This window comes from Mastigoproctus giganteus, chromosome 4, assembly GCF_048544385.1.
Source record: "Mastigoproctus giganteus isolate SK-2022 chromosome 4, ASM4854438v1, whole genome shotgun sequence".
Taxonomy (NCBI): Eukaryota; Metazoa; Arthropoda; class Arachnida; order Uropygi; family Thelyphonidae; genus Mastigoproctus; species Mastigoproctus giganteus.
Genome location: NC_143578.1, coordinates 208,807,179 through 208,833,805, shown reverse-complemented (window position 1 = coordinate 208,833,805; position 26,627 = coordinate 208,807,179). Strand labels below are relative to the sequence as shown.

The 26,627-nt window shown below is 39.9% G+C and overlaps 1 protein-coding gene across 1 annotated transcript in view; it reads left to right on the top strand.

Annotated features, from left to right (window-relative positions):
• The window catches only part of LOC150087358 (nose resistant to fluoxetine protein 6-like), a 98,691-nt gene that overhangs the window by 29,555 nt on the left and 42,509 nt on the right, over positions 1–26,627 (top strand). The window contains exon 6 of the mRNA XM_090372454.1: positions 5,751–5,921. Coding sequence (XP_090228580.1) covers positions 5,751–5,921 — 171 coding nt within the window. The remainder of the gene's footprint in view (positions 1–5,750; positions 5,922–26,627) is intronic.

Here is a 26,627-nt window from a genome sequence, read left to right as displayed (position 1 = left end):
CAGCCAGCTGGACAGATGATTCTGGGCACCCGTCCACACCATGAGAAGGTGGGCAGTCCTAAGAAAACACGCACCGTCTCAAGAGAGACTCTGGCCCACCTAGTGTTGCCAAAAGGTGGGCCAGATTCCTCTGGGGACCCATTCCGGAGTGGAAAAAAAAAAAAAGAGAGAAATCCCGTGGTGTAATAAAAAAAAAAGTATGTAGTGCAGAGTGCGAAAAGAAAATGAGAAAAAGAAAAATATGTAAATAAATAAATTAAATTAAATTAAAAATAATAAAATTTTAAGCTGCTGTCTGGGGATCCCCATTCGTAGCCTGTGTTAATGTAGGAGGTTTTCCTATGCGTGAATACTTGCGTCGAGAAGTTCTAGAAGCCAGCCAGGTTCTCTGGTGTCTGTAGCAAAATGTCCAGTTAGTTTTCAGTGACAGGGATGATATTAGCTAGGTCTTGATTCAGGTTCTCGTAGAGAACGCAATCGAAAAAAAAGGTGGAACCAATTTTCCTTGGCGCCGCAGTAGCAAACATCTATGGGTATTAGGCCGAGTTGGAAGAGCTTCTCGTTCAATTAGCCATGCCCAGTGACTAGGAATGATGTCTCAAGAGTTTGAGAGAGAGCCACTTCTGCGCTGACTTAGAGGAAGGGAAAGTCACATCCGGCAGGAACCTCCTTGTATCTGCTCCCTTCGTGGAAGTGTCCCATCTTGTCTGCCAGATGTTTATCATCTCATTATAGCAGCGTGGTTTCTCTGCCTTAGGGTCAGTGTCCAGGTTGACCTGGAAGGCAGCAGTGGATACTGTCCTGTATACCCTATCGGTAGCCAGGGGCATTGTCCGTTGTATAGCGCCTAATTTTCCTATCATTTTTACCACTCTAGCTCGGTGGAACCAAGCACCTTCAGCATCCACCCAGGAATGCGACGGTATTATGGGCAGCGGTGCAGCAAGCATGGATGAAAATACCTGTGGAATGCTTTTGTAAACTAGTGGACTCAATGACTCGCCGTGTGATTCCCCTTATCTGGGCTTACCCGTTACTAGGTAAGTATCCCATGATTTCTGCCACTCAGTGTAATTCAACTTGAAGCACGTGAATCTACAGGAAAAGCTCAGAATGCTCCACAATATGGGAAAGATGAATGAAGTGATACCTATATTTTTTAATCAGGTTCTGTGATGCGAAGTATGACTTATGTAGCATACTGAAGAGCTCACGCCTTATCTACGTCTTGTCCAGATCACCTAATTTTCAGCCTTCCTTTAATAGGGGCATTACAGACTGTCAGTGAGACTTAAAAATGAGTTCAACTGCAAGTGACATCAAAAACTACAAAAACAGCACAACTTTACTAATATTGTAACAACGTTAACTCACACACTTTTAACTGCGACTGACTGACCTGTCTGGGCGGTTTGCTTTATACATTCTCCTACATGCAGAAGGAATAGAATCATGTAGAAACTCACTACCTAGTGAGATCAAGAAAAGAACTTTTCAATCACACTCAACTAATATGAACACAGACCAAACTCGAAGTAGATGAAAATATGTAATATCTTGAAAACTGAGGGTGCTACAGAAAAATAATAAAAAAAATTAATAAATTTTCTGTTTACACTTCGGGAAGACCACATAAGGTCAGAGGAATTCACAAGATAGAGAGACTACATGAATTAATAAGTGCTAAAAAAATACAATAACTTCATCATATTTATATAAAAAGCATCGTTGTACTGTGTTATCAATGCGAAAATTAAAGAATCATAGCACACAAGTCAGAGTTTCAGAATTATAAAATATCTTTTATAATTCTAACAAAATTTGCATTAGAAAGCATAAGGTTTGTAAGGATTATTAAAAGGACATAACCAGGATTAAGGTAAGAATATTGATTTTAAACAAAGCATAAATCATCTCAAGTACGAGTATAATGCGATCTATTGTATTTTATCACTGCTCTATCATACATTATTCCACCCCAAAATCTCGTTCTGGATTTCCAATAAATGCTAAGGCCGTTCAGGATAAGAACACAATGTAATGTATTGAATCGGCTTTTATCAAAATCTCCATCTTAATTTTCTGCACATAATAAAACTTGCAAAACAGTTGTAAAAAAAAAATCAGCAAAACAGTTGTAGAAAACTTGCTTCTTGTTAAATGAGTAGCCGAGCCCTCTGGTCTGTAGCCAAAGCTATTAGCCGCAATTTCTGTCCATCCATACTTCCTCGTCTATTGCAACTTGATGATTATGTTACAACCTCAGTTTGTATAAGGGCGGCTTATTAGCATCCTACTTTTCCTTTCACTCTTGCATCGCTGATCTTGGTATAACATTGTCAATGATATATAGGAACCTTTGCCAGCAGGAAGAAAAGAGATGGTTGTCCCATCGTATACAGCAATGATTAGGACACATCTGGATTAATGCATACAGGTTTCGAAAGCGCACTTTAGGAAGGACATAGACTTGTTAGAAAGGATGCAGAGAAGAGAGGGTTGTTGTTATTACGAGCATTAGCAACTAAGGCCATATTGCTCCGGGGATATGCGGTGGTCATTCCCTGATCTTTCCGCATCCTCCGTATTTGGTGGTCACGGGCTCGAACCCCGGTCTAATCAAGAAGCGTGTGCTACGCACTGCCGCTCCTGCCCACGGATGCGCCATGCAGAGAAGAGAAACAATAGAGTTCGGTGCACAAGATGTCCTTACCAAGAAAGACTACAGTTCTGTAAATATCAGTCTCTATTACATAGAACCTAATTGATTTATACGAGGCTTTAAAAGGGACAAGTAAACTAAATAGTTTACTTGTCCCTTTTAAAGAACAAGGATGTTATTCTTTCTTTTGAGTTAAATTGACTTCTACATTGTGTTGGAGTGTGTGTATGCGTGTGCCAAAGCAACTAGTGAGTGTAAATTTCATATATTTTTTCGTAGATTTGTGTTTATTGGACAGAAAAATCCGAGTTTCTGGAAGAAAAAACTATGCAACCTTCGCTTGAGACCGGCTAACTCTGCCACGCTGTGGGGAGAGAAAAAAAAAAAAAGCTCCAATAACATTCCTCATGTCATTGACGAGATTCAAACTAGGGCATTCCAGTGTGATAGGATGGCGACTACATCCACTGTACTACCAGCGAGGACTGGTGTTACCGAATTCGGCATTTAAAGGTTTGGGTAAATTATTAAGAAATGGGTATTTATTTATTATTATTATTTATTTTTTTTTTTTGTGAGGTACAGGCTTCCTTGCATCAAAGCTGTCAACACAAATATTTAAGAAAACAGAAATTCCAAGCTCCATTAATAATTTAAATAATTGTTTTCGGAATGCTTATGTACCACCCTCATTACTAACACAAGAAGTTTGGATCAGTTGTCTTAAACCTTTTTAAAGCCGAGGCGCCGGAATATTAAAATTATGGACAGAAAAAAACAAATACCAAATGAAGGTTTAGAAATAATACAACCCTTTGTTTCTAAACGTATTCTAAAATTAAAAATTCAAGTCTACAATTATGTAATCTATATATTTTACAGACACAGGATACATTATAACGTTATACTGTACGTCAGTGCCTTTCAACTTTTTTTGGGGGGGGAGGGGTGGCTCGGCACCTTTTTTTCAAACCGAAATTTTCCGCGTAACACTAATGTATAAAATCAGTAATATGCACAGTACGAGTATGTGTACACGTTAAATTACTCTGCATAATATATTACTTCTTGCGAGTCCAAAAATTACCGCAAATGAAAGAAAAGTTGGCCAAAATTAAAAAAAAAAAAGAAAAGACTTGGCATCCTGAGTGAAGGAGTTTTATTGCAAACTTACGTGTCCCTATAACTATTGAGAACAGAGAAAAACTTGATTCGGAAACGTTCAAACATCCCCCTCCCCCCAGCAGATCTGGCTCTTAGAAATTTTGCTTTTTGGATACTTAAAAGCAAATGAAAATACGTCGATTCTGGCGATAACAAAATGAATGAAGGAATTCCTAGGCAGGATGAATATTAGACCAATCATGTAATTAATCTGTCTTAAATTTCTAGGCAGACATTGCAGAGGACTGCGCTGACAGGACAGGCCTTTTCAGTTAATCCCACAAATGAACAATACGACTGACGTACGTGATTGGGCCGATCAGGCTAGATGCTTGAAATCTTTCTAGTGTTCCTCAAACCACTCTTTCACACGTTAGGCAAGGTACATGATTTAATTTTCACCTTTAAAGTACTCCTGTCCATAATGGCAAGCATGTATGTAATACTGCCGGGTATACCTGATCCACAGCGATGTTAAGATATGCTCTGCCATTCGCGGTACCCTCTTGTGGGTCAGGTAACAACGGGTATATGCTAAGAAAACATGCCCACACTAAACATCCTCCGGCACCTCTGTCAGTACAGAATGGATGGCTCCAGTGCCTAGTGTGGTTTCTTCCATACGAAGTATGTGCATTCTTCCATTGGTGCTGCAAAGGCATGAATCGGGACTCGATGAACCACATGACTTTACATCAGCTCTCCTTTATGTTCCAGCCATCAACATAGTCAAAATTTCCGGCTGGAGTACTTAATACGCACTCGTGTCAAATGACACGAGCGCGTATTAAGTTATTTCGTACGTTAAATTATTTCGCCTGGACATTAGAGACAGCACACAGTAAAAGGAAGTGTAAAAAGTTGTACAGATATACAATTTATATGGTTTTTAAATTTGCTTTAACCAATGATTTCGAACGATTAAATTTGAGCAGATGGAAACGTTAATCATAGGATGGCTGGTATGGGCAACGGAGTTAGTGGGAGTTTCTAAAGGATACTCTTCCTGGGAACTCTAACGCAAACCTCTAAAAATCAGCATCTGTATATTGCAGTAGATTGAGCATTTGTTGAGAGGCGGCGGAGTGAAGTATGAAATTTATTGCCAGCTTAAGTCACGGTCGTTTTGAAAAGCAAGCAAGGGATAAAATGAGGGACCTAATGCCCGTGAAGTTTGTAGTTCCAATCAATACACAGGGCCAGGATGATATGGAAACGTCTGTTTGATGACGAATACTTTTAGGATGGCGGGACAGCTATATTGGCAGGAGCGGATTAAGGTCGGTTGAGGCCCCGGGCGCAGAAGAAAATATTGGGGCCCTTAAAAAAAAAGAGAGAGACAGGGAAAATAAAAATACATGTTAACCATTTTTTTAAATAAATAAAAAATATTATGTACTATTAATGTTTTATTTCCAATAAAATTTGAATATAATATATGTATAATATAATTAATAATAGCATAATAATAATCACAAAGTTTTGAACTAATATGCTCAACTAATTTGTTGGGGTTTTGCGTGGGCCCTTCAGAAGTCGGGAACCAGGGCGCGCGCCCGGTGCGCCTGCCGTTAAATCCGCCCCTGTATATTGATTCTAATACATGGAGACATAACACAGGCACAAACTGAAAGAGGCATTGTATTGAACATTTGAGACGTTGTGAATACCTATCAATTCAAAATCTGTCGTTATAACACACGACAAATTTTATATTGACAGGACAATGCTCTGCCTTGTCAATATAAAATAGTGAAACTTGTTTTCTCTAATGCTGAGATATAAGCCATTGCTTTTTTACGGATGTTAATTAATGAATTAATTTATTTATTCATTCATTCAGTCTGAGACTATCGTCTCACAACTGGACATCAAGGTGGTAGCTAGGTTTACATTAAGATAAGGATGTCGTTTTTGTTTGCAGGTACTGTTAGACAGTTGTGTGAAGTATTCTCCGCCTATTCTAACGCAAAACGTATCTTAAGCACATCGTCTTCAACCATCTCCCTGAGGACACTGCATGGAATTCGGTTCCTGAGCCTAACGTGGGTAATGCTGGGTCACATTTATTACTGTAAAGATTACTTGGCCATTGGTAAGTACTCTAAGGGTAACTGAATTTTGAAATTAAATGTTTTAGTTATGTTTCACAGATACTTATGGTTCTCCTTGTTTTAATTTAAAATTTTCCAAATTACACTCCACTATCTCTAACACTAATGTAATGCAATGCACCCTATTATTATTTGTTAAAATTTTGCACCTTAGATATCTAAGTATGCCATCTCACTGATCTTTAAACGTACAGCTTAAATGAAATCAGATCTTTAAAAAGTATAAAGTATCGAATCGCAACTTTAAAATTAGTCTGAAGAATTAGCACACCCATCGCTACATTATAACTAGCTTTGTTTGATATAATAGAATGATGGAATTCTGTCAACCATCAAGGCAGAATCCTTGCTTTCATATATTTTTTATCATATGTTACCTTGTCAACGAACATATCTTGGGGTCCCAATACTTTGGATAATAGTGTATTTCGCTGCCTTTATAAAAAAAAAAAAAAAAACACACACACACAAATATTCAAAAATGCATTATGATCTGGTTTGAAGAGAAAATAAATGAATTATATATATATATATATATATATATATATATATATTTCTTTTACAAAAAAGAAAAAAAAAAGTCGCATAAAGTTTTATTTCATTTTACTTGGCCCCCATCCATTCAACACCTGCTTTGACAGAATCTTAGTCGTTATCCTTTGCTGCTTGGTGTGATTAAAGGCTTGGAAGCAACAGCACCACCCATGATAATACAAGATATGAGTTTTCTACGAACCGTAGCTCGTAAAGGCTACGTGGCGGACATTCAGAAAAGGGCACAGGAAAGTTATTTTTTCGCACCAAAGCAGATTCCTTCACGTTAATGGATAATTTTCACTTTGCAAGTCAGAGTGCGAAAGGTATTGATTTTCTTGGCTGCCTAAAATAAGTAAAAGAAACGTTTTTTCCCTCAATTTCCTGACTTCATTTAGTAAGGTTGTGTAATACAGACGATAACATTTAACTGCATAACGCATACTGCATAAAAAGTAGAAATCCCAAACTGTTTCTTATGTTTCTATTACAAATTTGTCCGATTAAATGCATAACACTTATTCACATACCCAAGCTGGGTCGAATTTCGCATTTTCTAACACCTTTTGTAACGGTTAATTAAGTAGCTATTTTTTTTCTAATAATATATTTTTCATTACTCTTCACTTATCCAGCGATCACATCCAAAACATTCATGCTACGTTTTCAAGTCTATGCACATGTTTACGAACGTACTAGCTAATCCTACAGGTCGATAATGTCTTTAATTTCTGTTTTTAATTCTACATTAACCAATTGTTTTTCAGTTTGTTGGTTCTTGAAGATGTTTCACACACATATAAATACAACGTAATATACAATGTATCCATGTTCCTAAAAGTTACTTCAGTACATGTAAAAAAAGTCGTTCCTTGTGTTGTAAACAGCTGCGTGTAGCCTAGTTATTTGCACTTTTTTTTTTTAAATCAAAGACACCAAACGCATAAGTTAAAACATTTTAAACAATTTATTTTTACCCAGTGGTCACAAAAACGGAAGAACTTAACTCTTAGAGAACAAGCTGCTGTTATCTAGGACTTGCCCAGAGCTGTGGCAAAATGAAATGGCAAAGAAGCATGGAATATCATAATCGCAAGTGTGGGGATCAAAACAAATCAGGCAATCATGGATCAGTTTATAGAAAATGCTAATCCGAACAATAAATCACAAAGAGAATCAAGTAGAGATGTCGACGAAGCCCTATTTCGTTGATACATCCAAGCACGAGCTCTTATTACACAAATTTCCCGGTAACTCCTCAAAAAAGCAGAAGCTTTTAACAGAGAAACTGAATGTGCAAGGAACCTTCAATCGACAATGGATTCATCGATGGTGTCAGCGCCAAATGATCCGATTCAACAAAATACTACAAGGTAAAATACAAAGTCACGACAAGGAGGTAGCGGAGCACTGGCTACGCAGTGTTTGGTCTGACAACCATGAGTACTATAAAGAAGAGAACGCCTGTAATTGTGATGAAACCGGGGTCTATTACCCCTCACGGACGTTGGTCGCTTGTTTACAAATGAAAAATCATCTAGAGCCAAAGCATAAAAAAAAATTATATACAGTGTTTCAAAAGTGATGGTCAATAATTTAAAGGTGAACTGTACAGACTACAATATGCAAAAAAAGCCTAGTAAACATGGGTCCTTAAGTGAATCGTTTCGAGATATTGCACATATCTAGTTGGGATCCACCAATGACAAGGTGAACTATACAGAGATCCCAGAGTTGGGATGCACCACTGACTTGTTTGTTTAGGTTAGGTTATGCTCATTCTCTCCCTTTCCCTTCTCTCAATGCTCTGAGACGTAGCAGGCATACTAGTACTTGTCAAAGGATAGTCAATATGGAAACAGATTACAGGAACGAAGTGTATGCGGACATGCACTTCATGTATGGTAAAGCCAATGGCAGGGCACTCGAGACTGCACGTCTGTACCAAGAAGCATTTCCCCGCCGAAGGAAGAGGGTACATCAATGCCTTAGAGAACAGGAGTACATCAATGCCTTAGAGAAAATTCATCAGGGAACATCAACGCCTTAGAGAACATGGGCGCTTCGCACATGGAGTACAAGAAGATAGGCCCAGAAGCATAACACCTGACGTTGAGGAAAGGCGTTTTTTTTTAATGAAAACCCCAAACACGAGAGGTATTAAAACCCATAGTACTTAGTACCGTGCTTGGGTTGGAGGTTGAGAAGACGAGAGAAGATATTTGTTGATATTAGACTAGAACTTCCGTAGACTGTAATTTTCAAGAAATGCATATGAAGGAAGATTGTTCCAGAAAACAGCAGTTGAATGAATAAACGAGGAAGATGAGAAGTTGGTTCTGTGAGTTTGAAGTTGGACAGTAAATGGATGTTGGCGGCGCGTGTTCGGACTGTTTTGAAAGAGCATGCAGCAGAAACAGTACGTCTATGAGACAGCGAGTGGAGAGAGACTGTTAGAGAGGGGTCATTAATTAACCTAACTGCCCTCTTCTGAATGGAATCTAGAAGCCTGAGCGAGGTTTGGAGGGTACCGCCCCAGATGTGGGAACAATATTCCATGGTATTTGCGATTTGCACAGGGTGAACAGCTGTTTGGAAGAAAAGTAACGCCGAGAACGAAAGAGAAAACCAAGTTTTTTAGATACAGAGGAAGCAATATTTGGAATGTGCTTGTGCCAAGAGAAATTAGAAGTCAGGGTAATTCCCAAAAGAGATATATCAACTTGCCTAGAAATCGGAGTGTAACCAAAGATAGGTATAAGAATCCTTTTTTCTAGATATAAGACAAGACTGAGTTTTAGAAGGATTGAAATCAACCAAGTTGTCTTTGCCCCACTGGAGAATTACCTGAAGATCGGCATTTAAGGAATTGGTAGCAGATTTTCGAGAAGTTGAAGCTGATTGAGCAGGGCAAAGTTTCTCAAAATGGAAAGTGGAATGCAATGTGCTATCATCGGCAAAACTATGGATAGGATTTGCAGTCAATGGAAGAAGGTCATTAATATACAAGAGGAAAAGAGTGGGGGAAAGAACTGAACCTTGGGGGACACCGGCATTAATGGAGAAGTTAGAAGACAGAGAGCCGTCTACCATAGGCGCCTCCGTAGCCAGGTGGGAAGGAGCAGCAGTGAGTAGTACACGCTTCTTGATTAGACCGGGGTTCGAGCCCGTCACCACCAAATACGGAGGATGGGGAAAAGTCAGGGAATGACCACTGCATATTCCCGGAGCAATATGGCCTTAGTTGCTAATGCTCTAAAAACCAAATAACAACAACAACAGCCATCTACCATCACCCTCAGTGAGTGATCAGAAAGAAAACTGGATAACAAATTACAAAAAAACAGCTGACAAACCAAAAGATGGAAGCTTGTTTAGAAGACCTTTATGCCAAAAACGATCGAAAACCTTTGGGTTGTCAAGAGCAACTGCTTGTTTCGCCGAACGTTTCCATTGAATTTGTCCATAAATGGGTAACATAAGCTAGAATATCACCAGTGAATCGACACTGAGGGAATCCATACTGGCGATCGTTGATCCGACGGAAGGTTTCAGTGTTTGAAAGAACATCCTGTAACATATGTAAAATCCTGTGGTGTTGAAACCAAAAATTAAATGTATTATCTTATGTTTAATAAAACTACCCTTAGCAAAGGATTCACATCTTTTTGTTAAACTAGTGCTCCCATAGTCAGTGGCGGATCTTAATAGAAAATGTGTATTATCTCGAAAACGGTTTATTTGCAGCCCGATGTTCACTGGGACTTTTTTGCTTATTTTATAGTTTGTACTTTTCACCTTTAAATTATTGACCATCATTTTTGAAACAATTTGTATATATAACAGCCCTCGTTGCATACACCTTTAATTTAAAAACTTACTGCATGTCCATTAAGGTTATTATTATATTAATACTACTCGCATATCACGTGAAATTAATAATATAGTTTATTAAGCTGTTTGCCTACATAATACATTAAGACGACGTTTCGTGTATCTTACTGATACTCATCATCAGACTAAATCCTTCCCTAACTATATTACTGCTTGTCATTTAGCCATTTTGTAGACAATATTATCCTTCACATTACTAGATGATCTTTTACTTAGAGTTACTGGAAAGTATTTGCGTTTTTTTGCTTCAATAAACGAAAAGATATGACATTGTTTTTATTTATGCTACTTATTGATATATATCATTACATACACAAATTACTGTTTACATGCATATGGAAGATATACTGCCAACACGTGCATCTTTGGCACAATTTCAACTTTCGGACCATGTAAGGACTGTCTCGGTAATCGCATAATATATTTTATTCGGAAAAAATCGCTACGCAATTAAGCGTTACAGCATGTATAATATTAGAAATGGATATCAAGTTGATTCGATCACTTTACATGCGCAAATCTGTTACAATCGCATCTAAAAAGCACATGCGCTAGATTTGTAATCGACCCCAAACCCAGACCAGTAAGCAACACGCCGGCAAGCTTTGTCCAAGGAGAATTTATTCTCCTTGGATTTGTCCAAAAAATCAAACTCCAAGGAGAATTTATTCTCCTTGGAGTTTGATTTTTTCAATGTTTCAATTCGTACATAGTTTTGCGATCTTATATGAAATTGTCCTTACCCCCATCCCCCTTCCTCCGCTTCTTGTGATGTTACAGAGTAAAGTAACCCACTACCGACGAAATCGATACTTCGCGCAGTTTACTGATATGCCAAGTAATGAATCAATCAGTTATGGAAGAGTAGATTTTTTCCAGTTATTATTATGAACGTTTGCACACCAGCAGAATCAACAGCTCTGATCCACGCAATAATACATATACTCCTGACCACACATCATAGAGTTCGTATGCATTTAGTTATTTTTGTAGCTTTTTCAGTTGTCCAAATCTCGTGAGGCTGTCAGCAACTCTACGAGTTTCTTACCGTGAAATTGCATTCTGATTTAGCTCTGCAGAAAATGTCAATATCGTGAAGGTCCGTCTCCCGGACCTCCCCGTTTAGCAACGGCAAACAACCCCCTTTCCCATTTCAGTCACCAAGATCATGATGCCACGTCCTCTTTTTTTTTTTTTTTTTTTTTTCCTCCTGTAACCTGTTCATCATCATCATCATCCATTTTCAATCCACTGCAGGATGAAGGCCTCTTCCAGCAACTTTTCAGTTCCTTCTGTTTTGTGCAATGGCCTCCCCGTTTAGCAACGGCAAACAACCCCCTTTCCCATTTCAGTCATCAAGATCATGATGCCACGTCCTCTTTTTTTTTTTTTTTTTTTCTCGTGTAACCTGTTCATCATCATCATCATCCATTTTCAATCCACTGCAGGATGAAGGCCTCTTCCAGCAACTTTTCAGTTCCTTCTGTTTTGTGCAATGGCCAACCATTTACTAACCACAAACTCGTGAATTTCATCTGTCCATCTCCGTCGTTGTCTTCCAGGTTTTCTTCTAGCTCCTCTTGGGTACCATTCTTTTATTTTCTTAGTCCATCCATCATCATGTCTTCGAGCTATGTATCCTGCCCAAGACCATTTTAGTTCTTTAGTTTTGATCAGAATGTCCATTACTTGAGTTTGCTGCCTAACCCATGAGTTTCTCTTCTTATCTAACAGTCTGATTCCCAGTATAATTCGTTCCCTTCTTCGCTGTGTAGTTCTCAGCTCCTCTTCCATTCATTTGGTGAGTGCGCAAGTTTCACTTCCATAAGTCATGGTGGATAGTATACATTGGCTCATTATTTTACATTTCAGACAAATTGGGATACTGCTCCTCAGTATGTGACTATATTTTCTGAATGCTATCCATCCAAAATTTATTCTTCTCTTGACTTCCAGCCATTTATTATTACACCTGATGACTTGTCCCAGATAAGTATATGACTCCACCTTTTCAATTACTGCTCCTTCAATCATTATGTCCCTTTCTGTGGTATACTTGTTCATCATTACTTTTGTTTTAGCCATATTCATCGTTAGTCCAAAATCCTTACTAACTCTGCATAACTGATTAAGATTTTCCTGTAATTCTTGAGGATCATGGCTTATGACCACGATGTCATCTGCAAATCGTAAATGGTTTAGATACTCTCCATTTATATTGACTCCTTTCTGCGACCAGTCAAATCTTCTGAAAGCTTCCTCAAGGGCAGCAATAAACAACTTCGGAGATATTGGTGTTTCCTTGTCGAACTCCTTTCTCAATTTTAAATTTGCAACTGTCGTTGTCTAGTTTAATAAAGGAGGTAGCGTTCTCATATATTTTCTTCAAAATCAATGTATGGGGTATGTATGCCTTGTCTTTCCAGTGCCCGAAACATTGCCTTATGCTGTATGGAGTCAAATGCCTTTTCATAATCCACAAATGCCAGGCATAATGGTGTTTTATATTCATTTGCTTTCTCCATTAGCTGTGATATTACGTGAAGGTGATCCATAGTTGAGAATCCTGTCCTAAAGCCAGCTTGCTCTTTCGGTTGATTCTCATCAAGTATTCTTTCTAATCCGTTAGTAATTACTCTTGTGTACAACTTGGAAATGTCGGATAACAAGCTAATTAGTCTATAATTTCTGATTTATCTCCTTTCTTATGCAGCAAAACTATGATTGCATTATTCCACTCCTTAGGCGTCACACCTTTTCTAATGCATGTTTTAAAGGGTCTTGCCAGTTTTTGTGTCATGTCTCTTCCTCCAAATTTTAACAACTCTACAGTAACCTCATCTTCCCGGGGCTTTCTGATTCTTCATTTTCTTCAACGCACGTTCTACCTCATCAGGAAGGACATCGGGTATGTCTTACGTGTTACTAATTTGCGATCCATCTTTCCCATTGCTGGCATCATTCCCTCGCTCCTTGTATAATTCTCTATAGTAGCCTTCTCTGCTATTTATAAGTACACGACCGCTCTTCTTCAGTTTCAGTATCATTTTTCTTTCTGTATTACTGCTCATGGCTGCTGATTTAAATCCTTTGTTTTCCCTTAATGCTTGTTCTACTTTTTTCGTAACCTGTTATGTTCTGTATTTAAGGCTAACGATACAAGCACGTATGGTATTTAGAAGCATTTGCACAGGCTTGCATCCCTTGGTAGTTCTACCTAGGGCGAGTGCAAATAAGCATGAGTTCCATCGTAATAAAGCAACTTATTGACGTACTTCACATTTTTTTTTTTTAGTTGTGTCCGGTATTGTGATCTTTTCCATCTTTAAATTAAAGTCGCTAACTTCCCCTAAAAACGGCGAAAGGAAACTTTTTCCTGTCAGTAAAGGGTCATTTGTTATTTAGAGGAAGGAGGAATATTATAAAGCCGATTATAATATGAACCGGTTTGCGTGTGTATTTACGTTTGTTTAAATACAACTATTGCAGTACAATAGAAGGGTTGAGGGTACGCCGTGACTTCCCTCCCCTTTACATCTGCTACTGTTTCCAACATTCTTAGATTTTCTTGAAGGGTCGTCCTAATTCCCGACCAGACATGAAGGCACCTTGCTATGCTTTATTATTAAAACAAAGATAGGTTTGCGTAACAGTTTCGCTGCATTAAAAAAAATTTTGGCACCGTTTCTTATGTACTCTTTTTGTTGTATACACATTTGGTATTCTTAATTATATATGATCAATTAAAATCGTTTATGCCCATAACAGAATAATTTTTGCTAATTTGTGTTATTAAAACCAGTTCTGCTTATGATTCATACAAATCTATCATAGTCATGTTCACACTAAGAAAAATACGCACAGCTTCCATTCTACACTAAGGGGTGATATTATTATTACGGGAAGATAAAATCCTCCACCCCTATTATATGATGGATGTAACGGTGTAGTTACAAATTACTAATTTTTCAATTAAATATTCGTTTATAAACTGCACCGCTGCCTGTTCTGTTTCAATAAAAAAAATACAAATAACAAAATTTAATGCTTAAATCAATCTTAGTGATCCGTAGGAATGCAACAAAGTTGCTACTCGTAAATGTTCACGCATTTACTTAAAATACTCTTCAAAAACTATTACGCACTTAACGTAAGAAGTCAATATTATAGAAACAAAATTATTTTCCTTTTCTGCGAAAGATAAAATGGACACACTGCCTTTTCAGTCTTCCTGAATTAATTAATATCAACACATGGACTACATCCATAATTCTACCATAAATGAGAGGTGTAGACGTATAATATTATGACTAATTTAAACAAATGAGAAATTTCAACAAATTAAGCAAAGAATGCTAATTTGAACTTCAATAATATTAAATAACTTAAAGCATACCTGATGAATGGCGAATAAAAACACACTCAACAGTAACACGAAAAGCTAACTACAATCATAAAACAGTAATACGAACTGCAGACGATAACTTTCTCTCTACTGCACAAACTATGCGTTCAGTGACTGCCCTCCCCCCCCTCTCTGCCATAAACTTTCATGGTGAAGTGGAACTTCTCTCTCGTGCATTTCCCAACTTTTTTGATCTTTTCATCTGACCATCATCTTTAGCGTCCTCAGAAACCGCTAAGGAAAAATTTCCCATCATCCTAGGGGAATTTCTACCCTCGGCTGTTTCCCCCCATGTGTTTCGGTGGGGGAAGGAAAAACACACACATAGTAGTATACTTCTCCAAATTAACGTACGGACTCGTGTGAGGCATCTTTCAGCGACTCCCGAAGAGACCTGTGTAGGAAAACAGCAGCACCTCGATAAACCAGAAAATTCCGATTATCCGGAAAACAAATAAAATGCATGAAAACGACATGGAAGTCATTGAGATTGGTACCCTCAGCCAAACTGAAGAGAAACAGGAAGAGGCCGAGGATCATAGACCAATTGCCAAAAGAAAAAACAAAAATGGAACAGTACCAAAATCTGACCGGAAAACCCGGAGCACCAGCCAAATAAAGGATCAGCATGACCACCCAGGAGGGACAGATGACCAACCCAAGCCTTCAGAAAATGCTAAACTCGATCCAACACTACCAAAGGGAACCGTTCCAGAGCAAACATTACTGCTGCGAACGGCCTTAGAAAATCTGATGAAGGAAAACTGCAGCAAAATAACATCCGTACTACGAGCAGAAATCGTACACCAATGGAATAAACTCGAAGCCATCTTAATGAACACATTCGGCCAACTACAGAAGGCAGAGGCAATATTGGAAGCACGAAACATGGATGGAGACAAACAAATGCTACAGCGCGCTCCGTCGTATGCACAAGCGCTGAGGACACCAGCAAGTGACTCGATAGTGGCCGGCAAAGCACCCGAACCCGAAAGAAAGATCCTACCTAAACAACCACACTTAGTGGTCCTACGACCAACAAAACCCCACGACAACCAGTCCAGTGAACAACTCAAATCCCAAATAATGACTAACCTAAACGAAGAATTTAAAACAACAAGAATAAAGGCCGTAAGGAAAACAAGGAATGTCGGACTACTGATAGAAACGGAAACAAGAGAGGAAGCACAAAGAATAATAGAAAATCCGAAAATACCTGAACTAGGACTAACCGCTGCTGCGCCCAAAAACAGAGGCCCTTCAATCGTAATATATGACCTGGCCAAAGACCTTACCCCAGATCACCTATCAGAGGAGCTATTCCAAAGAAATCTACAGGCCATTTTTCCGGACAGGAATAAGGAAGACCTAGTGACGCCCAAGTACATAACCAAGTCAAGAGACGGAAGCCGCCAAAACTGGGTTGTCGAGCTCGCGCCCATGGCATGGAGGGCTTTAAGCACCCAGAACAGAATCTATGTTAACTGGGGCAGTCACCGCTTTCGGGAGCATGTGACTGTGCCCAAATGCTACAGGTGCTGCAAATTTGGGCATACAACCCACACATGCACCCAGACAATTCCCACGTGCGGGCATTGTTCGGCAAAAGGTCACGCCTTCCGTGACTGCCCAAACAAAAACACCGACCCAACCTGTGCAAACTGCAAGAGTTTAAAGTTAGATAGCGCGCATTCAATCAGAGATGGTCAATGTCCTACATACCTGAAAGCAAAGAGTTTATTCCAATCAAGACTCAACTATGGGAACACATCCTAAAAAATATAACATCACAGAGGTTAAATTCATGCAGATAAATGCACATAGAGCCAAGGCGGTCGCCGACCAAATCCGCAAGAAGGCGGAAGAAGAAAACATTGATGTAGTAATATTACAAGAACCATATGTACATATGAAGGCTGTCAGGGGCTATCCCATAACATACAAAGTAGTCCAAACGGGGGATGACACCCCATGGGCAGCGATTTTGGTAAGAAACCCAGATATAACGGTGACCAAAATCACTCAGCTATGCACTTCTTGGGCCGCATGTGCCCAACTCACTACGGCCTTGGGCGCGTTTTATGTCATAGCCCTTTACTGCCGTCCGGGTGAGGACATCGACTTCGCAGTAAGGTACCTAAGTCTGGCTAGTGATATGCTCCCAAACGCAAAAATCATCGTGGGAGCAGACGTTAACTGCCGGTCGCCAATGTGGCACAGCCATACTCCAGATAGACAGGGTACCAGAAACGGGACCAAGTTGGAAGAGTTCCTGGCAACCTCAACACTAACTGTACTAAACTTACCCAACAATCTGCCTACATTCTGCAACACATTATGGGAGGCCACTATAGACGTTACCATGGCAACGAGGAATGCTGCCAACAACATTTCCAAATGGACCGTCCGTGAGGCTTGGACAACGTCTGATCATCGCGCCATTACGTTCAGTCTAAACAAATCACTGGCCACAGTACCTGTGAACAGACAAACTGCCCATAGATATGCCATAGCAAAGGCAGACTGGGAACTCTTCCAGACCACCCTACGGAATAGCATACAACAACGACAGAGAGAACTCCAACGTATCGAGGACCCAAGAATCCTCCAAATTAAAACGACTGAAATCATAAAACAAGCCAGCGACACAGCCATCAGGAAGAAAAATCCAACACCAGGGAAAGTGCCCTGGTGGAATCAAAACCTCCAGCGACTCAGGAAGGAGGCACAGGAAAGAAGAAAGGCCTTCCAGCGAGCCAGACGCTCCTGGCCGATGGCGGAAATTGAAACCCTACGACAGAGCTACAAAGAGGCAAGAAACGCCTATACAGCACAAATTAGAGAAAGCAAAAACCAATCCTGGGAGCGCCTGGTCTCCACCACTGGAAACAAGGACCCTTGGGGACTTGTATACAAGATCGTCACCAACAAACTTCCCAGAGGGGAAGTAGTTGAAGCCACTAAAACACCTGAAGGAAACTTGACTATCACTTGGGAACACACCATCAACAATATCCTTGACGCTGCCTTTCATCCAGAGATACAAACAATGACAACAGAACAGAGCCGAGTTTGCCAAGCCAACGAGACTCATCAAACGGCAACAAAAGAGCACCCTTTCACCATGGAAGAGATCAGCAATGCAGCAGACCTAATAAAGGGAAATAGATGCCCTGGACCGGACCTTCTGGAACCCGAAATTATCAAAAAAACGGTAGAGTACGCTCCGAACTTACTACTAAACCTATATAACCTCTGTCTCAGAGAAGGTATCTTCCCGAATTCCTGGAAGATGGCAAACGTTAAACTCATCCTAAAGAATCCAACAAAGCCACCACACCTTCCAGACTCCTATCGGCCCATTGCACTTTTGACAGTTATCAGTAAGCTATTTGAACGACTACTTTACACACGGATCCAACATTACTATGATGAGGCAGGCCTGGCCTCAGCAAACCAATTCGGCTTCAGACGGGGAACCTCCGCCGTGGATGCCTTAACTCACCTCCTGACCAAGGTAAACAGATGTAATACAAAGTACTTCCTAGTGATAGCCGTCGACTTCGCTGGGGCGTTCGACTCACTTTGGTGGCCGAGCGTCCTGGCGAGGTTGCGCGAAGCCAACATGCCGGAAAACCTCTATAACACCATCAAAAGTTACCTAAGCAACAGAACCATCAAAGTCACCGCCCCCTATGGCACACTCTCCAGGCATGTCCATCGGGGCTGCCCTCAAGGTTCGGTCCTTGGCCCACTACTGTGGAATATTGTCTTGGACACCTTTCTTAACATCGATCTCAATGAAGTACAATCTCAGGCATTTGCGGACGACCTCATTCTCACGATACAGGCAAACTCAAGAGCTGCGTTAGAGGTCCTCGCAAATCGGGCCCTGACCACTCTCCAAGAATGGGCAAACCGAAATCAACTCAAAATATCCTCCACAAAAACAAACTCCATCCTACTAAAGGGACGCCATGATCTTAGGCGGCCTCCGCAAATAAAAATTGGGCAGGAAACAATCAAATTCTCCAACCAACTGAAATACCTAGGCGTGATATTGGACCAAAAACTGTCATTTCAGGACCATCTGAAATATCTCCGTAAAAAAATAAGACGCTACGCAGCCATGGTTGCCAGGGTCACGCGTAAAGAATGGGGCTTAAAAAAGCGAGTCCTCAAACTGTTCTACAAAGCTACCTTCACTCCGATCGTCACCTACGCATCCGGTGCATGGTTTCAAAAAACTACAACAGCAGTAAACAGACGTATCACGGACCAAATTCACAGATCCATCCTCCTAACCATCACTCGCGCTTGCCGCACGGTGAGCACCCACGCCCTGCAAGTGCTCGCAGGCACTCTCCCGCTGGACCTAGAAATCATACAACGCGGCCTACTATACTACCTAGACAAAGGCACCCCACAGACTTTTCTGGGGTTCACTATTGACCTAACCAGCAACAGAAATGTGGAAAAGAAGCGGATACAAACTCACCTGCAGCAGGCATGGCAGGAAAGGTGGAGCAACTCTCAAAAGGGAGAGATCACAAAGAAATTTCTACCCAATATTGAACAAAACTACCCAACCTCACCCAACTGGTTCTCCCCAGGTCTACAAGCAACGTACCTCTTAACTGGACACGGAGCTATTAATGCCAAACTGTCTCTACTTGGGATTCAGGTTGATCCAACTTGCACTTGCGGGGGGCTGGAGAGCTGGCAGCACCTAATGTATGACTGCAGGCTCTATGAAGACCTACGTGGTGTTTTACTCACCAGAATCCACTACTTACCACAGGGACAAGAACATCACCTCCTAGACACAAAGGAGGAGTATCAAGCCTTCTCGGATTATGCACAGGCACTGTTCACGAGGAGGAGGACGAGGAGAAACCAAATGGCCGCAGCCCACAACCCACTACCATTATAACCAAAGAACATCTGTTCTTCAGCTCACCGGGCTCCCTTGCCTGGTGCCTTTCCACCCCCTCCCCTGCGCCGGTGGTGGGATAGTCCCCCCGGCGCCCCCTACTTTCTCCTGGTGAGGCATGGGCATGCCTCACTGACTTTTGGGGTTGCCTACTCTATCATCCCCATATTTCTGCCTTAACCCCCCCAGCCTTCAGTCTCCCACCCACTCTATCTTTATGCTAGCGAATGTCCCACACACAAAAACTTAATTATGTCAAAATTCCCGTTCGCCCATTCTTTCGGCCTTTATCATGCAAGCATTATCCCCCTCACCTAACGATCATCAAACCGACGATGATGGATATATGTCTCTGTCTGTACGTACGTGCATATAAAAGAGCGCGCGCGTTTTTTTTTTTTTTTTTTTTTTTTTTAAGGTCCTAGCCTCTGAAATCTCAGGAAATTAGGTGGCAGGACCTGCCAGAGTGAAACTAAAACTACTGGGTTCCTGGTCTGCCTCCACGGGGCGAAGGTGGGGCAACGTTGGGCCTCAGCAGGGGTCCAGCGGCTAAACGACCAGATGAACAACGGTACAGGACATCACACAGATACAAAGCCCACACACTTTTAAATCTCTGGCATTTCCCAGTGAACTGGTACACCCACAATGAAAGCAACACGGAGATGGGGGAAACCCCTGGTGCCGTCTGACACTAAATACACCTTACACCTTACACCTTACTGCAGTGACACCTACTTTTCTTGCTACTATTAAGTAAATATTATTCGGCTTTAAACCTATGTAGTTACAGAAAATATGAAATAAATTATACTTCGATACCGGTATTTTTTCGAAAATTTTTTTAAACAGAATAAATCCTATAAGAAAGCACAGAGAAAAATACAATTTTTATTTAGATACTCACAAAACATACAGATTAAATATTCATTTAAATATCATATTAATTAAATAATAAGTTTTTATTTAAAATTTTCGAATATATGTTTAGTGCATCAAATTCTGACTAGGTTTAACACCTGTCTTGTCCAGTAAATATTATTTGAAACCCAGCATGAATAATCTCTTTGGTTCTTTTATTTTAACTGGTTTATTAAAAAAAAAAAAAAAAAGAGCAGAATGAATTTGATGAATTCATAAAAGTTGTAGTTTTTATGACTTAATAACATTTTAAAATATATTTGTAATATTAGATAAAACAAATTACTTCAAAAGGAAGGCGAAGATAAAAATGGTTTTACACATCATTCATTCAATACGGTATAAACCTGACTACATTTAATCAAGTTTTCAAAAAATAGAAAGAGGGCTTATGGGACGCAATGTAGGAGTATGTATGTAAAGTTCCCACCTTTTCAAACTCTAGGGGGTTGGAAGCTAAAAGTAATCCGAAAAAGAATTTTTTAGATTATGATTATTTTCTAGCTAAAAACTAATGAATTAAATGTTATTTATCGGAAAAATTATATTACTTTAAAGATTTTCGTGGTAACTATTTATTTATATAGATAAGTAAGAATAGTTACCACGAATGACTTTCGTGGTAACAATTTACTTAAATATATTTCTAATTTTCACTTTAGGACCTTATCAACGCCATAATTTAAAACAGAGGTCGGCAAATGTTCGATCGCGATTCATAAAAATAAAATATTATTTTCTGTAAAACACTAATGAGAGAAATTTCATTAATTAACTAGTTCTAATTTAGTTTTAAGTTTACTTCAGATTTTTAAATGCCTACTTATCTAATGTGTTTTTATAATAAAAATATAATAATTCCTATAACCAGTGTATTTTATTTAAAATAGAGATGCACTTGTGAAAATCTGTGAAACGACGATCTAGTCACATTATTTATTTTTAAAGTAGCTGATACAGTGCGAAAAGCTGCCAGCAGAACCGAGTTTTTATCCTATTGGGAAAGGGGGGAAAACCAATCACTCGGAATGAGGGCCCCTTTTTTATGTAATTAATTTGTGTGGATTTTAGTGGATTTTAAATTCATTGTTTTATCGTACTTTTATCTCATTTAATAGTATTTCAAATTCGTGTTTATGACAAAATGTCTTCCTTCACTAAAGGTTGCATGGGGGTTTGATATTTCTGGGGTGGTCGGGTTGGGATTCACCACTGTGATCCTGGGGTGTTGGACTGCCTACGTGTCAATAGTGAAGAACACATTGTGAGTTTTAAATTATTTTAAATTATGTAATCTTGTTTTAACGTATCATTTCGTAATTTATTCGCATAAGGAGAACTGGTAAAGAAGAAATCCTACTGACTGAATAAAAGGTAACTCCTTGTTTATTTCTAAAAAAGTAACATATTCTGTTTTTTGTTTTTTGTTTTTTTTTTTCCTGTAGTGTTGGCGCATCGGCTTCTGTGGCCATAATGCACCTCCCAAGGTTTTTGCAGTACTTTGATCCAAGCCCGAGGCGGAATTCGAACCCGCGACCTTTGGGTTGTCAGGCAGGCACTTTACCCACCCCGTTACCCCGGTCGGCACATATTCTGTAAAGAGTCCTCTTCTGTGTTAACGTCTATGGTTTAAAAATTACAATAAAGGGTTACCGTTAGTATTTCTAATGATAATCACAATTATAATAATAATAGACATTAAAACTTACTACTAGTAAGTTCTGTTTATACTCCGTCACGACCACACAAGTCGAATTAATTTACAATTAACCATTTTGATAAGAATACTCATTAATCCTATGTAACGACCCTGTGGACTCGCTTATATTACTATACTCTTGCACTCACATTCGGCTACGTCAGGACTTTTATACGTATATACAGGGTGACCATGCAAGTTCTGAGCGATTTCATTCAGTTGTTGCAGTTGTAGTAGGGTTCATCAGAAACTAAGGCCATATTGCTCTGTGTCTACTGTTTGAAAATTGCGTGTGTTCTGTGGCCAATTTTCTGTTTGCTGGACGAAAAACCCTAGTTTCTGGGAGAAAAAAACCATGCTGCCCTTGCCTGAGACCGACTAACTCAGCCACATTATGAAAAACGTCCAAAAATTCCTCACGTCATCGACGAGACTCGAACTCAGGTCTTTTCCAGCCTGTGTGAGGAGGACGATGATTCTTCCAACTGACTCACGAGGGCTCAAGATGGAATAGAAATTTTATACTTATAAACAGGGTGCCCATTCTGAGTGACTTCATTCATAAGTGCACTTCGGGCATGGGTGAAGGTCATAGGATCCAAACAGGCATACTTTTTTTTTTTTTTTAATTCCCCTTATGATCTTTGAAAATCTTAATATATTTGCCTCAAAACGGAATGTAAATTTTATTGCAGTCGCAACGATGTTTTGTTCCTCGATAGCAAAGCAGCATATGTTCGGATATCCATTTCTGCTTTGTTGCACATTCTGGATTCTGTTTCATCACTGGCAACCTCTTAAAAGTCCTGGCATTAATCCTTCAACAGACGCTTCTTCAAGTAGCACAGTATTTCCACATAAGTTTTACTATTTCTAAAGATATCCCACAAGAGTCTCTCCTCAACCCTGTTTGCAGCAGCACTGAAACCCATTCTGTCGATCAAAAGTCTTCCTGTCTTATGCGGATAATTTTAAATTACTTATCACTTCAAGTGATTCAGACTCCGCCCAGCTAATCCCTGAAGAACGCAGAAATTCGTACGAGAACCTTAACGAGAACCTTAACAAGAAAATAATACAAGAAAACCTACATTCCATTGGATTAAAAATAAATAAATAAAAATCAGCGCAAGTGACTTTTACAAATAATAAAATAAAGAACAACATATCTGTCTTCTTTAAATGGGTGGGAAACTGAAAAGGTTCTCACAGCAGGGATGGGCTAACATATGACTAGACCTTCACTTTACTCCCGTACTTCTAAGACTCCAGAAACATATATTTTGCGGCCATGTAGGCCATTAGGCAGCAGCTCACTAGCTTTTGTCATGCGAGTTTGATCGTAGAGTATGTTCACGGATGTATCGTCCCGATCATTGTACCCATCGATGGTTTGGTCAGTTGCCCAGCCCTTACATATAAAACGCCAACTTGGTTTGGAACACTGGCACCTGCGATGGTTGAACTGGGTCACAAGGAAGCCCTTCACTATCTCCAAGGCAGTACTATTCTCGAACCTTTGTAATACAACAAAACTTGAACTCAACATATCAGTGAAAACACCTCATCGTTTACACGGAGTATTATTACCCTTAGATTACACGCATTTTGATTCCTCCGACATCGAAAATATCTTTGTAAGCAGAAGGAAGAGGAACGGAGCAAACAATTCTAAATGGACCATTTACAAAAGCGCACATCAAACATAACATGTACTTCATACGTTTCCCTCCAATACAATCAATTACTGCAACACACTAGAAATCGACCAAGTAGAATAAGTTTGGAACAGAACAACTGAACTCAATCTTGATAATACCTTCCCCATAATTCAATTCAAACACAGCAAAAATCACCAGGAACTGACCTATTCACGCAAATTATAAAAAAGACAAACAAATAAACAATAAATAACGAAGAAACTTCATGTTCGCAGCCGACAAGGCTTATTCGAGATGTTACTTTCTTCCTGGGATGTGCCATTGTCACTTCGAGTGGACCACAGATAACACTTTATTTCCTGCTAAACTGCATTGTCTCCTAGCGGTTTGTTTTTTTTTATATTAGTTATCTTAATTTACTTCTTTTATTTTTCTGTTTTATATTTATTTATTTTTTTTTTATGAATTCTCAACATTTTTTGTAACTTCACCAAATCTCCCATTTTTTTCGGTATGCAATATTTATCTTTTGAGGTTATAACCTCATTATCGCCCTCGTGGGTAGTACAGCTGGCATAATCGCCGTTCTCCCTACACCGGGTGGAAAAGACATGGGCTCGAGTCCCGTCGATGAAGAGAAGAATTTTTATGGCCCTTTTTCACAACATGGCTGAGTTAGTCGGTCTCAGCCGAGGGTAGCATGGCTTTTTCTCCAGGAAACTTGGGTTTTTCGTCCAGCAAAACAGAAAATCGACCACAGAACACACGCAATTTATAGACAATATACACGGAGCAATATGGCCTTAGTTGCCGATGCTCCTAAAACACAACAACAACAACAATAACCTCATTATTGCAACTCATAATTTACCTGTAAATACCTGATACTAGCACCCCTAGATAGTAAGGTAGGTGGTTATAGATACTATCTCTAGATACTATCTAGGGATAGTATCTACAATACTATCTTTCCCAGATACTATCTATTTACCTACTTTAATTTATTTATTTTTGTTACACAGAGCATTAAAACTATGATAAATGAATTAGCTTTCGGCTGGGTGGCAGCCTTCATCAGATTAAAATACTTTGAATGGCAGTTAGAATAGAATAGAGATGCACTGCCAGGATGGTGCGTGAGACACGTGGTTAATTGTTTGTTGATGTTTGTGGCTGTGACGTATGGTGGTGACGTAGCCAGCGTTTGTCCATGGACAGAATTACTGTTTCTGTGATGGGGTTAAGTTGACAACCACTGTTCCTGTTCAACGAGGTATCCGAGCATTTTATACTTAACGATTCCAACCAGGTGCGCCTTAGGTAATGGTGGGACTTGTCTACAACCACGACATCGCGGTGTGGGTCGATGTCGTGGTGGGTTGTCCAGACATGCTCGGCAATAGCTGAGTGTTCTACATCCGCCAAACGGATCGCCCTTTTATGTTCTGAGAGGCGTTTCTCGAGACGACGACCAGTCTCTCCAAAGTAGCAGCTCGTGCAGTCACGTGGTTGTAGACAAGTCCCACCATTACCTAAGGCGCACCTGGTTGGAATCGTTAAGTATAAAATGCTCGGATACCTCGTTGAACAGGAACAGTGGTTGTCAACTTAACCCCATCAGAGAAACAATAATTCTGTCCATGGACAAACGCTGGCCACGTCACCACCATACGTCACAGCCACAAACATCAACAAACAATTAACCACGTGTCTCACGCACCATCCTGGCAGTGCATCTCTATTCTAACTGCCATTCAAAGTATTTTAATCTGATGAAGGCTGCCACCCAGCCGAAAGCTAATTCATTTATCATAGTTTTAATGCTCTGTGTAACAAAAATAAATAAATTATGAATCCAGAGCACGCAGGCGTGTTTTACTATTTACCTACTGTCTAGGGGTGAGACCATCGTCTCACCCCTAGACAGTAGGTAAATAGATAGTAAGTAAATAGATAGTACATAAATAAATAGTGAACAAATAAGATAGTGAATAAACAGACCGTGAATAAATAAATATAAATAAATAAAAAAAATTTCTACCATCTACGACTCGGAGACAGTACAACAAAACTTGAGTTCAAACATCGCATGCTTAAACTCGAAGACTCCAGGTGAAACCCGGAGAGGTGGCAACACTATATGTACAAAGATTGATCACTGAATTATAACCACCTACCTAATGCCGTGTTTCGGACGGATAACAGCCGTTATTTGCCTTGGTATTGACTCCGCTAGATCTGTGAAGACGTCCGTAGGGATCTGCAGCCATACTGATGCAAGGCTTTCCAGTGTCGGGATAGATAACGGTCGCGTGTCCATACGCCTCACTTCCCGTTCCAAAACATCCCACAGGTGTTCAACTGAATTCAGGTCACGCTAATTTAGAGACCAACCAAGATGGGTGATACTTCACTCTGTTCCTCGAACCACTTGTGCACAATGTGGACCCGATGACACGGGGCATTACCATCTTCGAAGATCCCGTTTCCTCCAGGGAATAAATGCAACATGGCAGGCACCTTCCATTTTGTACTACGTGTGCATTACAGTCTCCTAAGAGCTGCCGGTAGACCGCAACGTGATGCAAGGCTTTCCAGTGTCGGGATAGATAACGGTCGCGTGTCCATACGCCTCACTTC